Genomic DNA, 25,469 nt, shown 5'->3' with positions numbered 1-25,469 from the left:
AGCCGTAGTTCTTAGCCTCTTCTTCGTGTAATCCGCTTTCTGGCCCTTCAGAGGAAGCAGTGTAAGATACCACAGTTTGCATGAGATAGCTGCAGTCCAGAGCCATTGGTGTTGAGCATAACCTGAGTTTTGGATGTATAAATGCTCAAGAAGTGGATGTTAGTCTATGTCCCTTTCTGCTTCAGGCAGGGAAGATTTGTGATAAAAGCTTTTATAAGAGCAAATCCTAGCTTATGTAATTCTGAGGTGCAGTGGTGTATGCTCTGTCATGAGCGAGGGAGCTAAGAGGCTGTCCTCTAACTGGCCAGAGTGCCACAGAATTTGGAGTGTGCGTGTATTAAGTATTTTATCATGTTCTCAGCAGCCAGAGACAGTGCATATAGAGGCTTTTGGGGCCTGTTCTGAGAAACACTAGCCAAACTGCATTTCTTTGGTGCTGCTAGTGAGAAGGTTTGCCTAGGATGTCATCCATCAGCTATAGATAGCAAACTCAAAGCTCCTTACAGAGAAACCTCTTACCAGTCACTTTCCACAAATGGTGCATATACCTAAAGATACTTAGTGAAAATCCTTGAGAGGTATTTAATGCAAAAGCAGTTAGTCTTTCTGGTGTGTTTCAGAAGCCCGCACACACCACCAGCAGGGAGAAGTGCAGGGCAGCTGCAGCATAGCTCTTGGGCAGTTTCTGATTTTGTCTTAAGCTGTGCTCTGCCACCCCAAGAACTTGCCAAGATGTGTGACATGGGGGGGCTTGACAACCTGATTGCCAACACAGCCTACCTGCAGGCCAGGAAGAGTGGTGATGGAGACACCAAGGAGATGCAAAAGAGACGTAAGAGCCTCTCACTGCCTAAGGTTGACCAGTGTAAAGATGCTAGACAGTCCATTGTTGTTGATTATGAGAGCATCTGTGAGCAGCAGCCCATCGGCAAGAGATTCTTCAGAGACTTCTTAGGGACAGTGCCTGAATATTTAGTAGCTAGGGACTTTCTGGATGAGGTGTCAAACTGGGAGTTGGCAGAGGACAATGTCAAGAGCAGTAACATGGAGAGTATGCTTACCAACTTTCTTAAGACAGGCTCCAAAAACTATCTGGCTTTCATGAGCTCTGATTTAGCCAGCAAGTGCCAGGCAGCCACTGAGAAGGACTACGACAACGTTGTGCAGCTGGCCAAGGAGGAAACCAAACTCTTCCTCCAAGGCAAGCCCTTTCAGGACTTCCAGGCCAGCTCCTTCTATGACAAATTCCTTCAATGGAAAGTTTTTGAGAAGCAGCCAGTGACTGAGAAATACTTCTATGAGTTCCGAGTTCTGGGCAAAGGTGGCTTCGGAGAGGTAAGAGCTATACCTTTGAGGGTGCTGGTCATCTCTCCCCTTCCAAGACCAGCAGGTGGGTTTGTGAAGAGGAACTTAGCAATAAATTAAGAAACCATTTCAGGCTTTGCAAAACTTCCTACTTCAGGCTGTACATTTCCCAGAAATTAGGCTCTTTATCACCTGTATGATTGGATGCTCTCCAGATGCCAGTTAGTGAAGCACTTCTCTAAACATTTTATGTTCAGTGGCTGTGCTAGTAAAGAAAGGGGACACAGGCTTGTGTGTCTCTTCATGTAGTTAATTATTAGCTTGCTTCTTCACACAGTTTTGGCCTGAGCTAGCTCATACCATCTCAGATAATTCCTAGGCACAGTTTAGGGAATAACACACAGATCAAGACTTGTTCCCCAAAACAGTATGAATGAGGCTTCCTTGTTTTGGGAGAAAAGAGAGTTCAGGTATACTGATGCAAACTGTATGTGCCACTTACTCTTGCGGCCAGAGAACTGGTCTGCATTCATTTTGTTTATTAATACAGATGTAGTAATGAAATCTTCAAGAACTTTGCACAAAGTCCATCATACACTAGTCAGATCATTCTTTTTTCCTCATCTACTCTGCTAATATTCTCTGTCACACCAGTTACCATCATCAGCTACTAAAAGGCACCTGTGCTTCCCCAGTTCATATCTATTACTGCTCTTTATATTCCAGTCTGTTATGTGTGACATTACTACCTTACCTTTCCTTGTGCATCTTCCTTCTCTAGGTTTGTGCCATCCAAGTGAAAAATACTGGAAAGATGTATGCCTGCAAGAAACTGGATAAGAAAAGGCTGAAAAAAAAAGGTGGAGAGAAGATGGCACTATTGGAGAAAGAGATTCTGGAGAAGGTCAACAGCCCTTTCATAGTCACCCTAGCTTATGCCTATGAGAGCAGAAGCCATCTGTGTCTTGTCATGAGCCTCATGAATGGAGGGGATCTTAAATACCACATTTACAATGTAGGGGAGAGAGGTTTGGAAATGAACAGGATCATCTTTTACTCAGCTCAGATCACCTGTGGGATTCTGCATCTCCATTCCATCCAGATCCTGTACCGGGACATGAAGCCAGAAAATGTCCTTCTGGATGATAATGGTAACTGCAGACTGTCTGATCTTGGTTTGGCAGTGCAAGTCAAAGAGGGAAAAACCATCACGCAGAGGGTGAGTACAAGTTGTTTGAACGTGGGCAGTGGGAAGGGAAGCTGTTCTATTTCTAATGCATTACGAGTCCAAGACTTAATTCCTCAGGATTTGTTCCTTGCTAAAGACCTTACGTGGTCATTTCATTCTAAGAGACAGGTGGTAAGAAGATTTGGTTAATTAACTCTTTGGATGCTATATGTAGTAAAACAACTTCTCTTCTTACAGAGAAATACAAGAATCAAGTTGACCTGAATTTTCTATTAAGATAAAATACCAGTGAACATAAGCATTTTAGAGATGTTAACAGATCAAGTCCTTATGACTTGAGCAGTAGTGCCTGGTCAGGGATTTAACAAACGAATTGTTTGTATAATGAGTGACAGTCAAAGGTATGACTCCTCTATTCAGTTTTTGGTCCTAGAAGAATAAAATTTCTCCCAGATTTCTCTTAAGTAGTGGTACTGTTTGTATTGTAGGTGTTCATAGTGCTGCTTTGACAACTGTGGATCTTCCTTCCTCTGCCAATTCATTCCTGAAAAAGTTTGCAGACACAATGACAGTTTGAAAATGTGCATGTATGTGTATGTGCATAGGAGGAAAGAGAAGGATGGCCCACTAGTTTTTGCTATGTGAATTAGAACATGCAGTACCTCAGCCCTAACTGTGGATCATCCCAGATTGAGCCTGATTCGTGTAAGCCTTATGACACTATCACAAGAAAGATGTATCATATAACCTAAATATGAAACAATTATTTATCTCAAGATATGTGGAGCTTAAGGAGGAATATAATGAGTGAATGTTTCCAAAATACATGCAAGAATTTGAAGAAATGGAACCAACATTATAAATTTTATAGAATTTCCCAAGTGTTTAAAGTTATTCTGTACAAACTAAGGATAAGTAGAGAAGACCTGCTAGTAATCTTTTGCATCATGCTTGAAATAAGCCCGTATTTTGATGTTCTTAAGTAGAAAAATACAATAATTCATATTTTAAAGATATATTTTCTTTTGATAGTTCAAAAACTTTGTATTATAATTATTTTTAGTTTTAAGTGAAAGAAAATACAGAAACTGATGCTTTATAAATGGGAAATAATTATAAAATTAGAATGCATTGTGTTTTAGATGAGTATCATGAGAATATTGTTTCTGAGGTGGTTAAGGCCGTTTTTTAATAAAAATTATTTGAAGTGGGAATATTGTTTTGTTTGTAAAGATGTGCTTTTGGTCACTGAACACATCTATTGGCTATAAAGCTTACTGTATTTTGCAAATTATAGATTCATGCATTTTTTTGATGATCTAATCTGCTTCTTTAGTTATATTCTACTGTGGCAACAAACCGTATATCAACTATATGTTTCAGTTTTGAAATCATACTGACTGTGGTCTGAAAAAACATTTTGTTCAAAGGCAAATTTTACTATTTCTAAATATGTTGGTTTTGATAGAAGGAAAACAACAAGAAAGAAAGAAAGAGTGAATTTAGAAAGTGTAGCCAATTCTATTTGTAGTATGGTAGAATCTGAAAGCAGTAGTGGACGAGACAGAAGTTCTCCTTACTTTCTATGACAAAGTCATCAAGTTACTACAATGTCTTTTTCTTCTTTTGTCGTTCATGTTTTTTAGTAACAGTATTCATCACTGTCTGAGCATAAACTGCAATGAATATACTGCATGTTTGTAGTATGTTATAAGGTATTTCTGTTAAAGGCAGTTCTGTTTTCTTTTAAGAATTTGAAATAGGAGAGAGAGAATCTTTCAATTTTCTGTGTAATAAGTATGAGTGAGTTAAATGAACAGCAATCCCCAGCAAAACCTTGTGTTTCTGTGAACTTGACCCTATTTGAGTCATTTGGAACCTACTAATAAAAGATATTGTTTAAGGGTTAAGTATTGCTATTATTTATTGTAATATCATGCACAGAAAAATCTGAAAACACTTTTAGAAAATTAGTTGCATGAAACCTCATAAGGTACCTATGTACTAAAATTAAAATAGTGCTGTTAAATCAGTTTTTGTTTACTAATCAGTTATATTGTGACTGTTAAAATCACTAGAAAGCTTATATCATGGCATGTTCTCTGAGCATGAGTACTGAATTGTCAGTATGCTAAAATGTTCAGCAAAAATATTTGTATAGGCATAATTTTATTCACCCGAAAAGATATGTGGCCCCAAGACAGATTTATTAATTAAATGTCACCATTTATACGGGCAGTTTTAGAAGCTGAAGTAGAAAGTACGTTACTCCAGGCCAAATCTGTTTTTACTATGTACATGCTTTAAATGCATATCAAAAAGATGTCTGCAGATTTTGGATGATATGTCAGAACTGACGATACAAGGCTTACAATTTTCCATCACTAATTATAGGGAAATACCACTGATCTGTAATATGAAAAACTTTTAATTTCAGCCTATCCATCCATTTGCAGAGAATCATTTTATTTAAATGGATGTTGTAATACATTCAGCTTTGTTCACGTCTTTGCCATGTAAAAGTAGTTCTGACTTCAAGGCCTTGTTTCACCCCTTTTTATGACCTGTTTCTTCAATATCATGCTTAAAGTTCTGTTCCATTGAGCTAGGTGAATAGAGTCTTACTATATTTCAGTCATGTTCACCTATTATTCTACTGCCTCAAAGTAATTAGCTAATACCACTATTATAAGATGAAACCATAGTTTAGTTGTCTGGTACAGCTGTGGCATGAATATTATTACTGCAGATGTACTGACACAATGATGAACACCTTTATGTTCATATGTTCAGATAAATTTTACTTTGCCAGTCTCTCACATCTTATGAAGAAAAATTAAGATGGTCTATTAGTCAAATAGAAGGCAGGAATATATATTAAAAAAAAAAAAAAAAAAAAGGAAAACAATCCATTACAGTCTTTCTAGAAGGTGATATATTAAAACAAAAGGGCTGGTTTTTTTTCTTTCTACTGTATAAGAATAGCTTGTGAACTTGATTTGTTTGAACTTCTAATTTTATTTCTCATTTTTCATGTTAGAAATGTCAGTAACATCAACTATTGAATACCTTATTTTGCTGAAGTACTGTTCCAGAGGGAAACAAAGTAATATTCTTTTCTGCATCATATTTTAATAGTTTACCCACACTGAATGGGTTTCCACAATGCAAGCCACCATTGTGCTTTTGTTATGAAATCCTATTCATTCTGAATACGGATATCCTATTTTAGTCTCTAACTCTTAAATAAACAAACACAGTGGTGACATTTCTTAAGTATAGCACTTTCCTCCAAATTATTTTTTTTTTTTGCAGGTATTAGCTAAATAGATGCTAAAAATAAAAAAGTAAAATAATAAGTTGTTTTGTACAACTATCTAAAATACCTTTTTCTCCGAGTGATTTAAGTTTTCCTTCTTGAGTATTAATCTTTTCATAATATCCCTGGTGATTTCTATACTACCTGTAGTATATCTTACTATACTAAATAAACTGAACACTATGTTAACTGTATCTATTTGTTTTAGTAAAAAAAACTTTGCAGGTTTTTAGTTAATTTTTTTTCCAAGGTACAGAGATGCGAAGTACTACTTTAATAACTAGATACTCCTGTATCTGAATAGTCTTCTCTGAATTGTCGTCTTTTACAACATCAATTTGGGGGAAAACAGTAACGACATCTTTTTAATATTTTTCTAGCCCTAATCCCAATTCTGAAGAAAAAGGTGAGAGATCTTTTTCTGTGGGTTTTTATGTACTTAATGAAGTCAACGAGGATTTAATAAAAATCCAATTCCTACTGAGTCTACATCAGTGAAGTACCCAGAATTTTTTTTTTAAAAAATCTTAAATATATACCTTTAATATAATCCTTTATTTTAGTTTGTTCTAGATGTCTCAGAAAATGAATATACAGCTGATTCTGTGAAATTAGGACTCAGCCAAAGTTAATATTGTAACAGCAGCACACTGTAATTCCTTTCAAACAGTTCTCATTGACTTTTTTTTAATAAACAAGCAAAAAGTTCATTATTTGATGCAAGATAGATACATAAATTCAAATGAATTTGTTTGCAACTTACTCAGATTTTTGGGAAGACTTAATATTTACAGAACCTCCTAAAATGTCTTAATGATTATATATTTTAAAATTGGATAATTTGTTTAGCTATCTAAATATGGAGTAGACATCTGATATTAGGTACTTGCTTAGAAAATGTTCGTCTCCATGTGTTTTGGCAGTAACTGTGCTGCTTTGAAAATGCCTCTTCATATATCATAGGTGGTGAAACACAGTAACAGGTTTTTTTTTGGCTGTGAGATAGCAAGAAGTTCACTGTCTTTTTTTTTTTTTTTTTTCCTAGATATTATGAAGTAGGAACATTGTGATGACTTTCATCGTTCCTTATGCAGTATTGAATGGCATATAATATGTGGATTTATTTGCCTAATTTCTTTATTTCACTAGAGATTGCCAAAACCCCCAGTATTTCCACACATTCTGAAAATCTTGTATACGTCTTATGAGTGTATAACCCACTGAAAGTAAATTTCTCCCAATTTTAAAGTATTAAAAAAACTGCTAGCATCTTGTGTATAAATACTCACCACCCATACATCAGCAGGAGAATCCATAAATCCCTTTGCAAATCTTATTAAGTGATTAGATTATCACATAGCACAAGTGGCAAGCTAGTTAACAAGTTCCTATTTTAGACATTCCCAACTTTTTGGTGAAATTTCTGTGAAACAGTAGTCTTTATGCACTATTTGCCAGACAAGGATTATTTTCTTTGTAGGAGAAAGGTTTCTTGAAATTTATGTGGGTGATTTTAGTGTAATTTTTATAAAGTAATGTGTATTTATGCTGCAGAAGAAGTGTTGTACTGTTGATGATTTAATATTTATACAGTTGAAGGGGTAGCTTTGGTTTCCTTTAAGTTTGGTCACTACAGATACTCTTTTTGAGAAATACTTGGATGCTCTGCACCAATTGTCTAAAATTACTATAAATCTCGGTTTATTTTGGAAAACATTAACCCTGCTTTCAGGAAAAGAATGCTCCTTAGCAAGGTCTAGAATGTGATGGATACCCAGCTTTAGTTTTCTACCTTCTCTTCAACTACTAAAGCAGTAAGTAGAAACATCATCTAGCTCTCCATGTGAATGTCAGCCATGTTATTTTGAACCTGCCAAGGCAGCTGTAAATAATTGTAAGACAGTAATAATTATAGAGTTTGTGAAACTTTAATTTCCCTAAGGTGTGCTGGTTTGTATTTTTGAAATAATAACTGGTTATAGGATGGAAAAATCATAAAAAAAATGAATTTAAAATACGCAGGTTTGAAGAATGACAGTCATGGAAATAAAGAAGTAGAAGGCAATTAAAAATTACTTAGTGTATTTTTAAATTAAATAAATATACATTATATGGCCTTCTGGTGATACATACATGTACATTCTATCTAGAATTATGTGTATGCATACTTAGGCCGAATTTTTGTTGACATCATTGGAAACATAAACTATTTGCCAGTGATAATGAAATTATTCAGGCCTTAGAAGCGATCATGATTTTTAACACAAATATCCCAGTAGCATTTTTTTATGTGTTGATTATGCAGCATATAAATGTGGGTCATATCTTTAAATTACTGCTTTTTAAAATACTGGAAATTTTGTCTCATATCACTGAAGTAGGCAACAAGGAGAAATTGAATTTGAAAGTGTTTTTTGCAGAGATGAAAGGTTAGATTTTTGTCTAGTTATGCACTCATTTGGCTATCGTTTGCAAACCATCAATACAAATGCAGTTCTGTAAACCTCTTAAGTTTTGTCTGGTCTGAGAAATCATAATGTATGTAAGATGAGTATTAAGTGGTTTTTGTTGTTGTTGTTTTCCAATGCAAGCAAAAACATTAAGAACATGCTAACTGCTTATGACTGATTATGGAAGTAATTCTTATTACATATGGCAGAAATAAGGAACCTTCATCCCGCATGCCAGGGATGAACAGTTTGACCTGCTGTCCTTTTTCTCAAAGTTTCCATGGCTCTTTTCATTATACAACTAGCAGTTTACCTGTTGTGAGAGAGTCAAATGCTGCTGCCCGTATCCAAATCAGTAATAATATTTAATTTCCTGAGAATGGTTGTGAGAAAAGTGAGAAGGCTTTTCATGATTCTGTTTACAGAACTGTTTACATCCAAATGTAGGGGAGTCAATTCCATTTTACGGAAATCAATGCAAATTAGCTGTTTATTTCAGGAAGAGTTTTCTGCCCTTACGGGGCAGAACGGAGCATATTTCTGCCTCCTACAGTTTTTGTGCTAAGCAGCTGTTGTATGTAAATTATGAAGCACTTTTGTGCAGACACATGTGAACCAGGGGGCTTAACTATTGAAATAATGACTGTGAAAAATAAACCTATGTAAACATATTTTGGTAGCATTCATAAAAGTACATTCATATGTTAAGAGGTTTCAAGCTTCTTCACAGTTTTCCTGTGTTGTGTTTTATACGTTTGAAGGACATCATAATATTTTTATAGGAAAATGTTTTGGTTAAAATCTTATTCAAAATGTCCTTTTGCCCTCCTGTATGTTTGTTTATTATAAGATTCTATTTCTTAGGAAAACATAAGGAAAGCTATTTAGATGTTCCTGAAACTTGCAGCTTAATTTCAGGACAGTTGAGAATTGGGGAGGAAGATTCAGACTTGTGAAATAAAAAATAACTAAGCAAGCATTTATACAGATGACCTTTGGTCATCACTATATTGCGTTTCCATTGGATAACGTTCTGTAAAAAGCTGTTCTTCCTTTGTGCTTTTAAAAATGACAACCCTTCATTTGTTCACAATTAGAAACAGAGTCAGGATTGTTACTACTTTATGGTTTCAAAATCAGCATTCTGCTTATGCATTTTAAATGTGACGAGTAAAATTGATTCGGTTTTACCAGTGTGACTTTGTTCTTAAAAATGTTATAATGACAACTGGTAGGAAGTACCTCTTAATGACAGATATGTTGTATTTTTTATCCCTGAGCTATATGCTTTATGAAATGAAAACCTTATCCACCACGAATGCCATGATCGTGAAGAGTGAAGGGAACAGAGATGATTTGGTGCCATTTTTCTGCCTCCTATAGTTTTGGGGAGAGCAGAAAGAATACGAGAGTAGTCTAAATTTACAAGAATAAAGTTGTGCCCCAACTAGATACTTTGCTGCACAAGACAGCTGCCAACCAGACACTTTTTTTTCTGTCTGGAAAAAGCCATTGTGTTCTTTTAAGATGTAGCATCAAGAGTCTTTGCATGACTTTTAAGCATGTTCTTTATTCAGTCTAATCTAATAATTACTAAATACTATAAAATGTTCTGTTAATAAGTGGGAAATAAGATACCTTATGAAGTTTGTAGAGCTAGTCAAAAGCTTAAATTCTTTGAGGATGAAAAATGCCATGTAAGCACTAAATACTACTATTTAGTTTCTCAGTCTTTTGGGTCTCATTATTACAGAAACCAATACATATTCTGGAATGATCACTTTAAATAAATGGTCTGATGGCCCACTTGTTGATTCTACATTGTCAAAAACGTGTATTTAGTTGGGTAAGAAATAAAGTATTTAACTGATAATGTATTTCTTTGTTGATTTGACAGCTTTGGCTAGGAATAGTACTGCAGGAACTAGAAGCTACAGGATATATAGGAATGTTTTGTTCAGTACTTCTGTAATGAATCAAAGATAAGATTCTACTTGCTGTGATCAGTGATGTCAGGTAACAAACATATAATGACATTTTAATAAAAACAAAATAAAATGCTGAAAATATAGACTGAAACAAGTAAAGAACTGTGGCCTTAGTTTTGCTTGTTCAAAGTCTGATAGCAGAAGGTAGTAGCAAGCAGGTTCAAAGTAAGTGGAGGTGATTCTTAAGAGTGGAGTGTTAAGCTGCAGGGCTCTTTTGCAAAGGATTTTGGAGAGTTGAAGGATTTATCTGGGTTTAGGGGAAAAGTAGAAAGTTCATTGAAGAGAATTTTGCTGTGGGAAACCGCATCTATCTCAGGAAGTCCTTGACCTGTAAACAGCTGGAGTCTGAAAGAGTGTTAGAGATGTGTCATATATGCACACTATGGTCTTGCACTCTTCCCTAAACATCTGTTTTGGCCAGTTTAGACAGTAAACTCGGCTAAGTGGGCCTTTGATCTGATGCAATACAAAAGAATTGTTCTTTCATCGGTCCTGATCCTGAAAGGTAACTTGGATGATATCCCATGGATTTCAGTGATAGTGACCACCCAGGCCTCACCGTCGTTTCTGATGCTTACCCTACAGAGGCTGTACCCACATTGGAGAGCCGTTGCCCTTCTCAGTGCACCTTGCAGTGCTGTTCCCTCAGTCACACCTGCGTTGAACATAGGATTCTCTTCTCTTTCGGAGCAAGCCACTCAAACATTGTGCTATGACACTGTGCTGGCATTCATTGTGAATGGTTTCATAAAGTGTATACTGAGTTAAGTACATGGAAATTTTTCTCCCTGAGGAATATTGCTTATGGAATATTCAACAGTCATTAAATAAGAAAGCCATAAGCGTCTCTGAAGTGAAGCATTATTATTCCCACATTATAGATGGGAAGTAGTCAGGAGAAATTAAAGAAGGGAAGAAACTCTCCATAAATTTAAAAGGAAGATTTTGTTACAGGAAGGCTGAGGAAGCACTGATAATTCTTGGATTGTAATTTTGTGGTTATGATTCTGTATCAAGTGTTCTGCCTATCGTGTCTGGTGCCATTCCCGTAATATCCAATTGTTTTGCTGTCTTTAAATGCATATTTCTTCTGATGATGCCTCCCTGAGGTAGGGAAGTTAGCCAGTTCTGCAGTGGAGGTCTGAGGCAGAGACAGTGATTTGCACATGATCTTGCAGAAAATAAGCGGGTGGATGCTCTAGCCTCCAAGGTTATAATTAGTGCTCAGTTACTGGACTGTTCTTCCTCAAGCCATTTATCCCTTTAATTTCCATATAGTGTGAATCTAAACTGAAAAATATACTGTACTGTATCTATTTTTCTTCCAGTGTGTGAGCAGAGAGGCAGCCTTTCCTTGCTATAGCAAAAGTCACTTTCTCTGGCCTTTGTGTGACTTCTGATGGCAGCTTCAATGGTTTCTGATGTCCAAGTTTAAAACTGTAAAAAAAGATGGTTTGTTTTTTACTACTCCAGTTACTGGCTTTGATTCCTAGAGGCAATCTTTGTTTCCTTTTTTCTAATGGAGCAGAAATTTTTAATGTCTCTTTTCTGTTTTTATCTATATACATACTTTTTAAAGCAGACACCTTTTCCTGTTAAAATTACATCCTTATGTGAAAATGAAAAACTGGTTTTGAGTTTTGTTTAAGCTTGTGCATTCAGGAACTCCTCAGTTCCTGCGCCAGCGTTGGCATTGCCTTTTCCTGCGACTCTGCACAAGCCCTTTGCTCTTTGTGTTCTTCTCTAATCAGTGGCCCATCAGTTTCTCTGAAAGTCTGAGAGCCTCGCTTTTGCTGAACGCGCGTGTCGTGCTGAAGTCTTTGTGTGAGACTTTTCATGAGTGGAATAGAAAACATTCCTTTTTGCTAATTAAATTTGATGTTATCTGCTTTTATAGAATAGTTAGTTGCTTATTAATTTGATCAGCTGGTTTCTTAGTACTCTCTGATCACTTGGTAGAGGAACTGTAATTCTGTGTCGCTAATTTAATTTGTGCTGCATTCCTCTTAATAATGGCTCTTAGGAGAAAAACGAAGATTGAGAGGCGAGTGACAGAGGAAGATCAGTTGTTCTTCTGTACATCTAGGGCCTGTTAACTTGTGTGCAGAGAAAACTTTTCCATGCTCTGTTTCTGCATTCCTCCAGGGTCTATTAAGGCCATTGCTGAAGGAGCAGAGGAGCAGCTGGGAAAGAGAACAAAGCAGTTGGTGGCACCCCTTGGAGGAAGGAAGAACTGAGCCCCAGGAAACAGCTGATAGAGCTAAACTCAGCTTGTTTTCTTCTCTGTTCAACAGTTCTTGTGCCATGGCAAACAAAAGATAGACATTCTGGTTTGCTTTGCTGTTTAGTTTGTGATATCAGTTGAGAGTGTTTTGCAGAGATGTGTGGGAAAAGGTAGACAGATATAAATCCCATTTCTCCCCATTTGCCAGTATCTGTGTTGATGAAAACTGCAGACAGTTTTTCTTCTTTTTTTTTGCTATATTTGTTAGAAGCTAAGATACAGTGTTGTTGAAGGTGCTTTTCCCGTGTCAGGACAGTAATCTGAACAGGATGTGTGAACATAGTTAAAATTATGGGCCGCATTCTGCTGAAAGTGGTAGTAATGTGCCAAGTACCTTTTGACTGTACTGAGAACTGAGTGCACTTAATGCTTCTCAGGATCACATCTTGTATTATTAAAAGATTATAATTATGTGGCCTTTTAAAAATTTATACAGAATCCTATTTGAGAAAGGAAACATTTGTATTCCTTCAGATAAATCATTTCTACTATGCCCTGTCAAACCACATTCAAAGCAACAATTCCACTAACAGCAGTTCTTCATTAATGTATCCAAGGACAACATTTAGTCATTGTATTTTAGATGTTTATGGAAAAATTATATTTTGTGTTCTTATTAAGATATGGAAGTTCAGGCAAAAATAGATCTTTTAATCCTTTTTCTAAAAAACAAAACAATTAAAAATTAATTAACTAGAATTTAGTTTATATTTTTATATTTTGAACAGCATATGCAAATAAGGCACCCTGCCCACCATCGCGAAAGATAATATTAGATGAAGAGCAATCAAAAAACGGCTAGTGTTGCACTGACTGCTGTCACCAGAAAACTTTGTGCCTCTGCAGTGGTTTCTGGTTATGGTTTCTGCCTTATGGAAACGGTGCGGTAATACAACATCCTACTGCTCCTTTGTGATACTGTTTTTGTTGTGTCATATTATACACTTTCAGGGTGGTGGAGGGGTAATTACACATATTTACATGTCTCTGTAAGATCACTGGAGCAGTCAATGGCGTATGTACAAATGGTCCCTAGCCTTATCAAGAATTCTGCAGGAAAGAAGAAAGGAATCTGTCTGGTCTTAGTCTTGGGCAAAACTAAGGCACATTTGAATCATACAGATTTGACAACTAGGGAATTCAACTTTCTTGGCATGTTTTTATTTTGCCTGTTTCCATCACAAGAGTAAAATGTATCCGTGCAAAGTAAGATCTAATGTAAAAAGTGCTATTCACTTAATACACAACTTCGGAATTTATTTATAAACTGTTGTGTAAAAACAATTCTACAAGGTCATTACAAATTAACAATTTAAGAATAATACTTCAGGTGAGATAAATGTCAGTAATCCACACTCAGAGGTTCCATACTGGGAGATAGTCAGATAATTCTGACTGATTTAAATATTCAGTAACAGCCCATGGCAAATACACTTCTCAAAAACTACGCATTTATCTTTTTTTGGGGGGGAGGGTGATAACTTTTAATTCCTTTGTTTCCTACCCTATTTTCCCTTTTTATATTTTAATGTAATTTACAGTGTCTTTCACTCTTTGACCTACTGAGAATAACTGAACTGATTTCTTTGATTTTTCTGTGCTGTGGGAATCAGTGGATATGTTATCCACCTAGTGCACTATGTTTTAGCCACTCAAATCCCATTACTACTAGTGAGAGTTTTACAGTGGAAAAAATTGTTTCAGTAGGCTGGGAATATGTGTCTGCCTTATCTGCCTAAGTAAACCTCTCCTGAGTTGTCAAGGGTTTGTCTTTCATGTTGCCATAGGACCTCTTTTCTCTGTTGAAAAATGATTCTCTGATTTTTGACATATCGTTCTCTATAATGACTAGTGCAGGGATGATAGATTTTAGCTTCTCTCCAATGCCATCTACTCCCTAAAGATTTAATTAAATCTTCACTGGAAAAATGTATGCTCTATGAGTTCGAGGCATTGAGTAGTTCTCTTTCCGTTATATTCCCAGATAAAACCTTGCATCTTATTACGGCTTTTATTTCTTTTTTTTCTTTTTTTTCTTTTTTTTTTTTTGTCTTGGCTGATGCTTAATTTCTAATGTTTAAATGGCTTTATCATCTTTCTTTCCAAATGAAATATTTTGCTAAATTTCCAGATGGATAGAAATAGCTGGGAAAGTCTAAAATTTAATTTTTTTCTTCTTATCTTCAAATTCCTGTTTTGATAAAAATGACAGATACATTTATGTGTTTCATCCCCCTGCTTGTCAGATTAAACACTACTGTTGACTACTTGTGAAGTGCACTTTTTTTTCAATAGAAAATGGCAATGTTTAAGTGTTTTTTGAGTGTCAGGAGCTGCAAGATTAAATTTGGATTCCTGTTTCTCAATCTATTCCTTAATTCCAAATTGTAAGAAAGGTCCAGAGCTGAGAGGGATTTCTTTTAAGTTTAGATGTTTTAGAAAAAAACAGTGCTTCTAAAATCCTGAATTGGAATGGTTTGACGTAGCAGAAGAACAACAAATATTTCAAGACTTCTCTCACATTGAGTTGGATCAGTTCAAAAAACAGCTTAAAATGTTTCCGTGCTACTAATTTGGAGTTTTAAAATTTAACTCAGGTTCAAACTCTAACTCTACCCACAGTCTTTCACTTAAATCTGAAGGGGAGTGTTTGTTGATCCACCTCTCTTTTCTATAAAATTGTTGTTATACGGATCTTTTCAGTCTGCATTTATAACCTTGCTTTCTCTGTTCTTGAGAAATATAAGTGCCGTGTCAATGCTGAATTTTCTGTGTGGTGTGAGTTACTGAAGGTTAAGTAGGAAATGCATATGAAATAGATTGAAGTTACTTGGCACCCTTTTCTTTTGAAATGTTTTTTTTTCTGTGAAGCCATTTCTTCTATGGAAGGAAGAATGCAAGAAGTGGAAGAAAAGAGACATTGCTGGCAGGAGCTGCCCTGAGACATGGTCATGGTCACAGACCGCCATTCTGACTTTCCCATGTCAGATTTATGCAGCATAATTCACTGTATGATGAGGGCAAATTGCAGCAAAGTAGTGGCTTATCAAGAAGTGCATACTGTGCTGCCAGAATACATTTTGGTATGAGTCATCAGTTTTTGAAGATATTAGCACCCTAAATTAGCTTCGTCTTCTGCCTCTGTAAAACTAAATGTTTATTGCTTCCCAGAAGAAAAAAGAGAGGCAAAGATAAAATGTTCCAGAAGCCTTTTTAGTGTCTATGTTCGCTAATCCAGAAGGAGCTCTGTATTCATCCTTTTGTACCAGACTGTACATTTACTCTACTGCATTTAACCCCTCCTCTCTCTTTCTGGTTTCAGGATCTTCTGCAGCCAGATAGATCTGAGTTCAGGGGTCCACATTTGAATGCTTGTCTCCCTTTCTGAATGGACAAGTAATAATAATAAAAATTTAATGCCGCCAGGCTATGCCTCAATAGTAACTTCTCCTCAGATAAATTCAGTGCAAACAGTACAAATTACCTGAGGAATGATGCCAAATGCTGTCATGCCCCTGTGGCTTTCCTGCACTGAGGAGCTTCTACGGGTTTGGTGAGGGAGGAGGGAGTTTGCTTCAAACCTTTTCTCTGATGTCAAGCTGGCTGATATTTTTGTTCTTCTCATCTCACTTATTTTTCAGCAAAATGGATAGCTTGACTCTCTATCCCCAAAAGTAAAAAATTACAAAAAGGGAAAACAAAGTAGATTTAATTTTCTACGTGTCTTTTACAAAGGGATATTTAGGCTTACATTGTAATTGATGTTATCATTTTGCCTTGTGCACCCGTTGTGATTATATGCCATGAGCTGAAGTTTATAGGAAGACTTGGCTCTGAAATGAGATATCACAACCCATAAACTAAAGGGTTTGTTGAGTTATGCTTTTTACAGATATAATTTCCCCATATAAGCTGTAGTCTTAGTTACCCTTTTCTACCTTCATTTTCCTTCAAAGTGAATCTCTTAGCTGCTAATTGTGTTCTGGTAGTGGTAGTAATGACCTTCTTGAATATATTTTAGGATTTTACAGAAACATGTTTTCCTGTAAAATAGTAATACTAGTAATTCATCAGTTCCAATATTTCAGGTAGGTATAAAAGAAGTTCAAGTAACTTCTGACATAGTTATCATTGTTACCTAAATCTGGTAGATATGTAAGATAGGATAAAATACAGTATCAAAGATGGCAGGAAGTATTGGGTCAGCTGAGGAAAGTTTGTGTTGACTGAAATCTCATATCATCAGTAATGTAACAGTGCAACAAAAAATGTATAGAGAGAGGTTGAACTCCTCTCTTTCCTCACAGATGAATCAACTTACTAGAGAGGCAGCAGAAGCTGTCTTGGGATACTGTGTAGTCTGTCCTTCAGCTGGGAGTGGTCCAGGCCTGGTCTTGGGAGGAAAAAAACCTGCCCTATCCAAAAATGGGTTGTTCTCCTTCCAGGAGGTCACTCTGTCCTGTATTTTATATTATTTGTTATTTAGAGAGCTTTGTTTTAGGTAAGAAATGTTAGCTCCCTAGTTCTTTCACCTGGTTGTACAAGACGGTACCGTGAAGATCTCTTGATGCTGCATTGGCTTAAGGGAGTTATACGGTGACAAGAAGGTACGTATCTGTGCTCTTTCAGATTTCTTTTTAAAATACAAAAAAGATCTTGAATATAATTTGTTGTTTTATGAATGCTAAGGACATTTTAAAAGGTTTGTTTATAAGACAGAGCTGTAGGCAAAGAGCTTGCTTTGATTTAACTATTGTTGTAAAGAAATAACCTATTTACTAATTATGAATTTCACTGATTTATTTCCTTACAATGTTTTTAAAGAGTTTTCCTTGGCCCTCGATGGTAATAGTTCCTTCCAGAAACCAGCAGGGAGTGTGGGTGAGAACTTCCTAATGTGGCTCGGCTACCAGCATGATGAGAACTTTCTCCATTGGCAGCAAAACCCTGTGTTGGACCAGAGTTCTAACCTGCCGGGGGGGAGGGATAGTTGTGCATCTGATTTTTGTCCCTTTTTTTGTTGTTGTTAACTGTTCTTTTTTTTCAGGGTGATTACCTGTTGTGTTTAGAAGACAAAACTAACAATGCTATCTTTAACACAAAGGAAATATTCTATTGTTAAAGAAGAAAAGAAAGATAAATTTAAAATGAAATAGTTTTTAGGCAGAAATCACTCAGACATTTCACCTTTGAAGAACATATTTAAATAGTCTGTGTGCTAAAACATATTATACAGATAGTCCTGTATGTTATGGAGAGTTTCTAGATATAAAATATATCAATTGCATTACTAATGTTTTTGATGAATTGTAAACTAGTTGGTTTAATTGTAAGCATTTCGTTAAGTTTGCATAGTAAATCTGTTTGTATGTTTGCAATAGGCTGGGACAAATGGTTACATGGCTCCTGAAATCCTGAACGAAGAAAATTACAGCTATCCTGTGGACTGGTTTGCTATGGGATGTAGTATTTATGAGATGGTTGCTGGACGAACACCATTCAAAGATTTCAAAGAAAAGGTTGGTAAGGATGAGGTTAAAAGAAGAACTCTGGAAGATGAGGTGAAATTTGAACATGCCAACTTCACAGAGGAAGCAAAAGATATTTGCCGACTCTTTTTGGCTAAGAAAGCAGAGGACCGTTTAGGAAGCAGGTATGCCTTACTTCCCAAACTCAGTAAAAGACAGATTAATGCTGCAATAGTTGTTCCAAAAAGAAGATTAGATCTTGACTTTGTACATACTATTGAGTCTTCTTTCACTTCCAGGAAGAGAGAAGCGGGAGTTTTTTGAGATCATACGGAAACAAGAAATGTTGTTGTAATAGTGCGATTGTCCATCTTCGTCCCAGAACATTCATAGGAGTTCTTCTTTTGGTGTTTTGTGGGGTTAAACTGTGTGCCTTCTGGGAGAAGGGAGCAACCCGTTTCTCTTGCATTTTCTTTCCTAAAGGTAAAGGATACTCAAGTAGATTTCTGCACTTTGGCTAATATTGGCTGAATGCAGAGTGCATGGTCTTTGGCTGGATCACTTACTAGCTAGAATGGTGCTGGCAGAAATTCAGATCTGCAATATGGATTTTCTGCCCTGCAGATATCTAACTTCCAGGGCTGTGTCACTGGCTTCTTACTGAAGAGGCTTTAACCCTCTCCCATTTGGTAAAGTGCTTTGAAAATATCTTGTAGAGGTTCCTGGTTTTCCTGACTCATACCAGGGAGAAAAGGGAGGAAACAAAGAATATTGGACACAAAGTCTTATGAAGCAAAACCTTTTTTGGGATTTCAATGGAGGCTTTGAGTTGGTGAATATTGCTGGATATGTCCCTTACTTAGCAATTCCAAATAACTATTAAATACTGAGAAAATTAGAAAGCTAATTATAATATTTATTATAGAAAATATTATATATAAATATATATTATATAAATAATTTTAATATTTAATCTTTAGTATCTCTGATCGTTCTGACATACATGCATCATTTAGTGCATTTCTAATGAGAGAAATTGAAGATCTACTTTTGCAATACGAACAATATATGTAAAAAATATATAATCAAAACATAATAAGTAAATAGGAAATTGGTAGTAAATGTCTTTAGAATGCACAATCATTTTAATCCTATTTGAACATAAGTGTATGTTTCAGATGCTTTTCCAATCCAAAGATGGAATAGGCACAGGGACTTGGCAGAAGTGCACAGATAATCTTAAATTTTTATTGCATGATGATGTGGAACAGTCTTGCAAAATATTAGTTGCCCACTTTGCTGATTAAGCAATTTTAATTAGAGGTAATATACCATTAATACCCCTATTCTCATTATCCTAGCGCTAAATGCAGACAACTAGTTTTTGTGGTTGATGAGTTTTCCCAGCAATTCTGCGAGACTACAAAAAAAATTTGTTTTTGAATAGCAGATAGACTGTGTTTGATACAAAATATCTATTATTTTTAGTACATTTTTAAAACATATTTGAAAATAAATTTAATCCAAAACCATTTAGGACATTCTACTTTACAACTCAACATGTTTCACAAACATTTCATCTTACAGCATTTTGTAAAATAAACAGATCTTGGAGTTGGGGAAATTGAAATGTAGAGGTTTTAAGTGATGTGCTCAAGTTCACTGGGTTACCCTGAAGCAAAAACAGCAGTAGACTGTTCATTTACTGTAACTAGAGTCCCCTTTGTCAGGCTACAGTCAGTCTGTTTACGGTTACACTGTTTCTCAGTAATGGGAGATGTGTACACAGAAAGGTAACTGCAGAGATGCTTTCAGTTTTCTGCTGTTTAAGCTATTCTAAAATACCCTCTACTCATTGATGTTCATGCCTGATGACATTTTGGGAGAAACCTGAGTAAGAATCTTGTCTCTTTTCACTAAAATCTCACCCATCCCACAAGCAAAGCTATGGCTAGAGCATCGATAGGGTCAGCAATCTGACCCTAGCATTGGGGAGGACAGCGTACATGTTATTGATAGACTGTAATGCAAGGAATATAGTCCTGCCCTCTGATTCCCTCTGTTTTGAGGGGAAGATCATAGTGGAATTTATAATAAGCATGTCCTGTTTCTTGCCCTTATGTGTGGTAATTAGAAAAGAAAGAAGGATGTATACCATGCCTGGGTGTGATACAGAATAAAAGCCTGTATGTACCTCTTAAATAGGGAGATACTATTCTGGACAGCTCATCCTTTTGTAAAGATTAGTGCTGTAATTCTACTAAGGACAGCAAGACCTTGTGTTATCTACATAAGTGCCTGTTGCATAAGTTAAAGCTGCTCAAGGACAGCTTTAATTTGTGCACCCGACCTTTTAAAGAACTCCACATTTTGTATTCAAGTCATTAGCTAATTTAGGAAAGATTTAACGCCTTTTTTCTCCACTCCAGTTTTTTAAGATCGCACATATTTGTCTCACATCTTCCCTATTGTACAGTGGAATTGTTCATGGAGGAATATAAACTTGGTAGAATTTAGGCAAGTTCATTTGCTCTTTCTGGTAAAGCTATGTAAATATAAAATTCACACAGGAAGAGCTCATGTGCATCTCCAGCTAGTTGGAGGATGCCTCCGTTGGTTCCAGCAGATGGCGTTCCTGTAGCTTTACGTTTTTAAACTTTTTTTGTTTCTGGTGGTGTTGGAAAATACATCAGTAGAAGAAACACTGCAGCAATCCGTTCTAGAGCCTTCACCAACTTATAGTGCTTTTTGGCTTATGTTACAGAAACGAAAAGCAAAATAAAGAGAAATTTAAGTGCATCTGCCCCTTAGGACTGTCATCACTACTGGCCCAGTAGTGTCACACCAGTTCTTTGATTTGAGCAGTAACTCTAATGGACTCCAAGCTAACAGTGAGTGTAAATAAGTCAGATCATGTTCCACAGCTGCATGAGTAAACTGACTTGTCAGTTGCTAGTTAAGTTATAAGTTGATCTTGGAAGTCTATAAATGCAGAGGTCATGACCTCTTATGGCTTAATCTATACTTTTGTAATTGCGTTCCTCACTGTGATGGCACTTCTGAGTTGAAAATGTCATTTTTCTGTTGCCCAGTTTGTCCATCTTCAGGCTGTGGGTTAGCATCCTGATCATGGTGTTCAGGGACCTGCTCAGAGTAACCAGGCAGCAGAGGCACAAAACAGCTATTTGCTAAGGAGGGAGCTGAAGATGGCAACTGGCAGTATCATCTCAGCTGTGCCTGGTTAGCACAGGGCAGGCTAGACCCGTGACAGGGTAGTGAATGAGGAACTGGCAGTAGTGGCATCCTGCAGGAACTGTTCTGTGCTCATGATATAGATCTGTAAAAAATGAAGGTTTTCTATAGTTACACAGTTCTAAGACTACTTCTATACGGTGCTTCTACATATTTGCAAAGATGAGTAGCCTTGGAAAAGTTTTGCATTGTATTTTGCCTACGGAACATGCTGTGATGTTCTAGAAATGTATGAAGGCTTATTCTTTACTAAGTATATGATTTTGTAAGGAAACTGAAAAGCGAACAGGAACATGTTACCAACTACCATTTACTGAGATCAAAAATGTAGGCAAATCTAGTTTTCCTATGTTACCATTTTCAAGACCCAGTCCACCCATAAACACATGAAAAAGGATGTATGGGTATAAAAATACAGTAGTCCTCCCTGCTGCTCTTCCTTTCACTAGAATTCAAAACTCAAACTTCACATGCCTTGACACTGCTGTTGCATTACAGGCCAAGACCCAGTTCAAAAGTTAGGATTGTTGGTCTGTATGCTTTAATGAGTATATATTTGAGGCTCAGATTATTCTTATCTGAATATCCAACAGGTCTTACTGTGGGTTTATAATGAAACAATTCACTGTTTTTATTTCAATAAAAGAGGACTGTAATTTTTTCCTTCCTGTGGACTGCAGTTATTCTTATCCAAATTTGCTTAAAATATGTGTTTACAATGATTTTAGTCTTTTCTGGATTTTATTCTTGGGTTTCAACCATATTAATAAAGGATTATGTTTGTATTTTTGACTGAGGAACTGTGATCACATTTTTGCTAATGTTGTAATTTGTGAATCTCTTGCATTCTTACAAGAGTAGTTCTTTTGATATGAACTGACTTAATCAAATTGGGAGTATTTATTAGAACTACATACTGCGTTTTGCAGAATAGTTTTATGTTGTAAATGCATAAGTGCTTTGAATCATGATATAACCCACAAATGTCATTTGTCTCCAGTTTCCTGTTTAAACTGTTTTTCCTCTAGTCAATGCTAAGATGTATTAACCCATTGTACCCCAGTCTAGAATTTACTAGATATTCTTATCCTAGCTAAAATAGAACCAACCAATTGAATAGTCCTGGTTGACAATAAATCCAATATCCTTAGGCACACATAAATACCTATCCTGCTATATACTCAGCTCTGGTTAAAACATAGCTTAGATATGAGTATCTCAAATGATGCCCTGCCAGTAACAGTACTGCAATACTTGCATGGCACCTTGCCCAGACTAATTTACCCTGAGAGGTAGAGTAATGAATAATGGGATCAGGATGTTTTCTGCTTCACAACTATGCTTAGATTGTGCAATGCAGCATTCTTTGGATATCCATGAGATCTTTGAGTGGCATTACATTGCACAATATGTACATATCCTTAATTTTAAATACTGTAACATTTACAACACAAAGAGACAGCTGTATGTACTTTAGAGCAGAACATCATACTGATTAACAATCTTTCCTTTATTGCAGAAATGAACATGATGACCCAAGAAAACATAGTTTCTTCAAAACAATAAATTTCCATAGGCTAGAGGCAAACCTCATCGACCCTCCGTTTGTGCCAGATCCATCAGTTGTCTATGCCAAAGATCTTGCAGACATTGCTGACTTCTCTGAAGTACGAGGAATTGAGTTTGATGATAAAGATAAGTTGTTCTTCAAAAAGTTTGCGACTGGAGCTGTCTCTATACCCTGGCAGGAAGAAATTATTGAAACAGGACTGTTTGAAGAACTGAATGATCCTAACAGAGTAGATTCCGGGGGATACGCAAATGGAGGTGAAGCTAAGTCAGGAGTTTGTTTGTTGTTGTAAATATTACATCATTAGCAAAAAGAGTAGAAACCACCCCAGAACTTTACATATTGTTGCACTGTCTCAGAGGCTCAGTTTGTCTGTTAAAAAGAAACAATCAGTGTAATATGACGTTGACAGGGTATGTAGGACCACAAGCTGTATAGACTGCATTATTTTCCTTTGTTCTAGCAAAGGAGATGATATTTTTGTTTTATTGGAAACTTAGAAAAATGAAGAACCATATGTCTCTAAGAAATTTAGAATCATAGAAATTGAGAAATACAAAAAGCAGTAATAGTGTGAAGAGGCAACCCCTTTTGAAAATGACTGACTCTACCACTTCAATTATAATCACTTGCTGATTTTCTTTCTATTTTCTTGTTATTTCTACTAATGTTTCGTCCTTGTTCTACACTTTCTGGTAATTTTTTTTTTAATTTTAAGTAATATTCTCAGTCAGACAATAGACCTCATGTTTTACATCAAACTTGGAACCTTATTGGTTAACCAATCTGTCTGCTATTTTCTTAATTTCTGCTAGTTTTTGGAGGGTTAGATCATAATATGTCTAAATTGTCATAAAATGTAAAAGACTGTACAAATCACTAGGAAATAGGACTGATGGGATCCAGTTCCTTTCAAAGTTGACTTTAATAGAGGAAGATAAGATTGCACCAATTTAATTGAATAAATTATTTATTTATTATTAAGTGTATTTTTAAGTGATAACACCATACACAAAGAATATGTGTTTCTATATGAATACAAATTCTTTTTGACAACAGATTTCAACCTTTTATCGCATTTCCTGATAACATTTCTGTATTTTGTGATTAGTGTAGTTTAACTTAAACTTGAGGTAGAGCAAAATAGTTTGAAACTGGCTTTTTACAAGAAATGCAATTCAGTGTAACAAAAATGTTAATTTAGTAGTCACAAATATTAAATACATTATACTATTAAGTGCTGTAATGGTGGAGAGGCTATATATGTAAACTAACACCTTAATTCTCAGATATTCATTGAGTCTTACACAAAGTATGATATATTTGTCTGATTTTTTTCAAGCCTTTGTCAGCCTACATTGAATTAATCAGAAGCATATCTGCCTTGCTATTACTATAGTGTTTACTCCTAAGATGTATCCTACTGATTATCTCTGTCAAGAAGAAACTAGATGGGTGTAGTTTGCAGCAATTTAAAAAACTAATTCTGCATGCTGATTACTCTCATGTACCTTTTGTAATTTCCATTGGCTGAAGTGGAAGTTGGAAGTGCTCCATTTCTTGGTGTCCTGGAGGCTGCTAACGCTCTGTCCCCTGTTTTTTGTAGAGCAAGCTTCTGGCCAAACTCAAAGAAATCATTTATATAGACATCAGGGTTGAACTTCTACCCTTGTTTTACAGGAGGAATAACAAGATAACACTATCATCTACAGTCACATCTGTCATGTACAACATATAGCTTTAGTGATTATTGATAATCTAATAGCTCATTCCAAATGTTGCAGTAGTTAAACCGTCTTTAGTTTTAAATATTTTCAGTTGATATAGTCACAACTAAATTGTACAACTAATGTACATTGTATTGTACATTTTTGCATAAAGATGACTAAGCAGAAAAAGAACTATTCCTTTTTTCTTGTAAAAGTTGCTTCTCCAGTTCTTTATATACTTAATTCTCAAGTGAAAATCATGGAAAACAATGTTACTGAGCATTAGTGGGTAGTTGTTAATGAATTGTTGTAAGCATATCAGCATGTGCATTTTGAGGGGAGATTTTTTATCGAATAGCTCTAAACAACATAGGCTAAGTTATGGCTTCATCTTAATATGTTGAGAAGGATGGTCCTAAAAGATTGTGAAAAGCAGAGGAGGTTGAGCAGAAAGGTAGTCATGTGGTTCTATCATAGAATTAGGAAAGTGGTTCCACTATTGACATCCAATGATTATATTTCTTTCTGCTTCCATCTGTAGAAATTCTTACAGAGTGGTATTAGGCTAATATATTTAATAATTTCACAATCCTAGATATAAAACTTTATTACAAGTGCATATCAGCAAAAAAAGCTATTAGAGCTAGCAGCATGGAACTTTTGTCCTAAATTGGTGCACTTTTCAAATATACAGAAATGCCATTTCACAAATCATCCAGAGCCATAAATCAAGACTCTGAAATGGCTGTATGTTTTCTAGCATATAACTAATTTTTTGGTATACACATGTTCCCATATGGAAAGAAGTTATTATAGACAGAACCTGCATTTTATGCCATGTTAAAATCATATATCCTCTATAATACCAGATATTGCAAGTCTGGGTTTTTCAAAATGTATTGCAACACTGAGATGTGAGCATAACAAGATATGAT

The 25,469-nt window shown here is 35.8% G+C and overlaps 1 protein-coding gene across 1 annotated transcript; it reads left to right on the top strand.

Moving 5' to 3' along the window:
* The first annotated feature begins 717 nt into the window (after positions 1-717).
* GRK7 (G protein-coupled receptor kinase 7) lies at positions 718-23,461 on the top strand. The gene is made up of 4 exons (XM_062582671.1): positions 718-1,335; positions 2,087-2,524; positions 17,917-18,188; positions 22,775-23,461. Exons 1-4 carry the CDS (start codon positions 733-735, stop codon positions 23,115-23,117), a joined length of 1,656 nt encoding a protein of 551 aa, XP_062438655.1. The 5' UTR covers positions 718-732; the 3' UTR covers positions 23,118-23,461.
* The last annotated feature ends 2,008 nt before the right edge of the window (positions 23,462-25,469 follow it).

This window comes from Rhea pennata, chromosome 9, assembly GCF_028389875.1.
Source record: "Rhea pennata isolate bPtePen1 chromosome 9, bPtePen1.pri, whole genome shotgun sequence".
NCBI lineage: Eukaryota > Metazoa > Chordata > Aves > Rheiformes > Rheidae > Rhea > Rhea pennata.
This window is presented reverse-complemented; position numbering and strand designations above follow the sequence as displayed.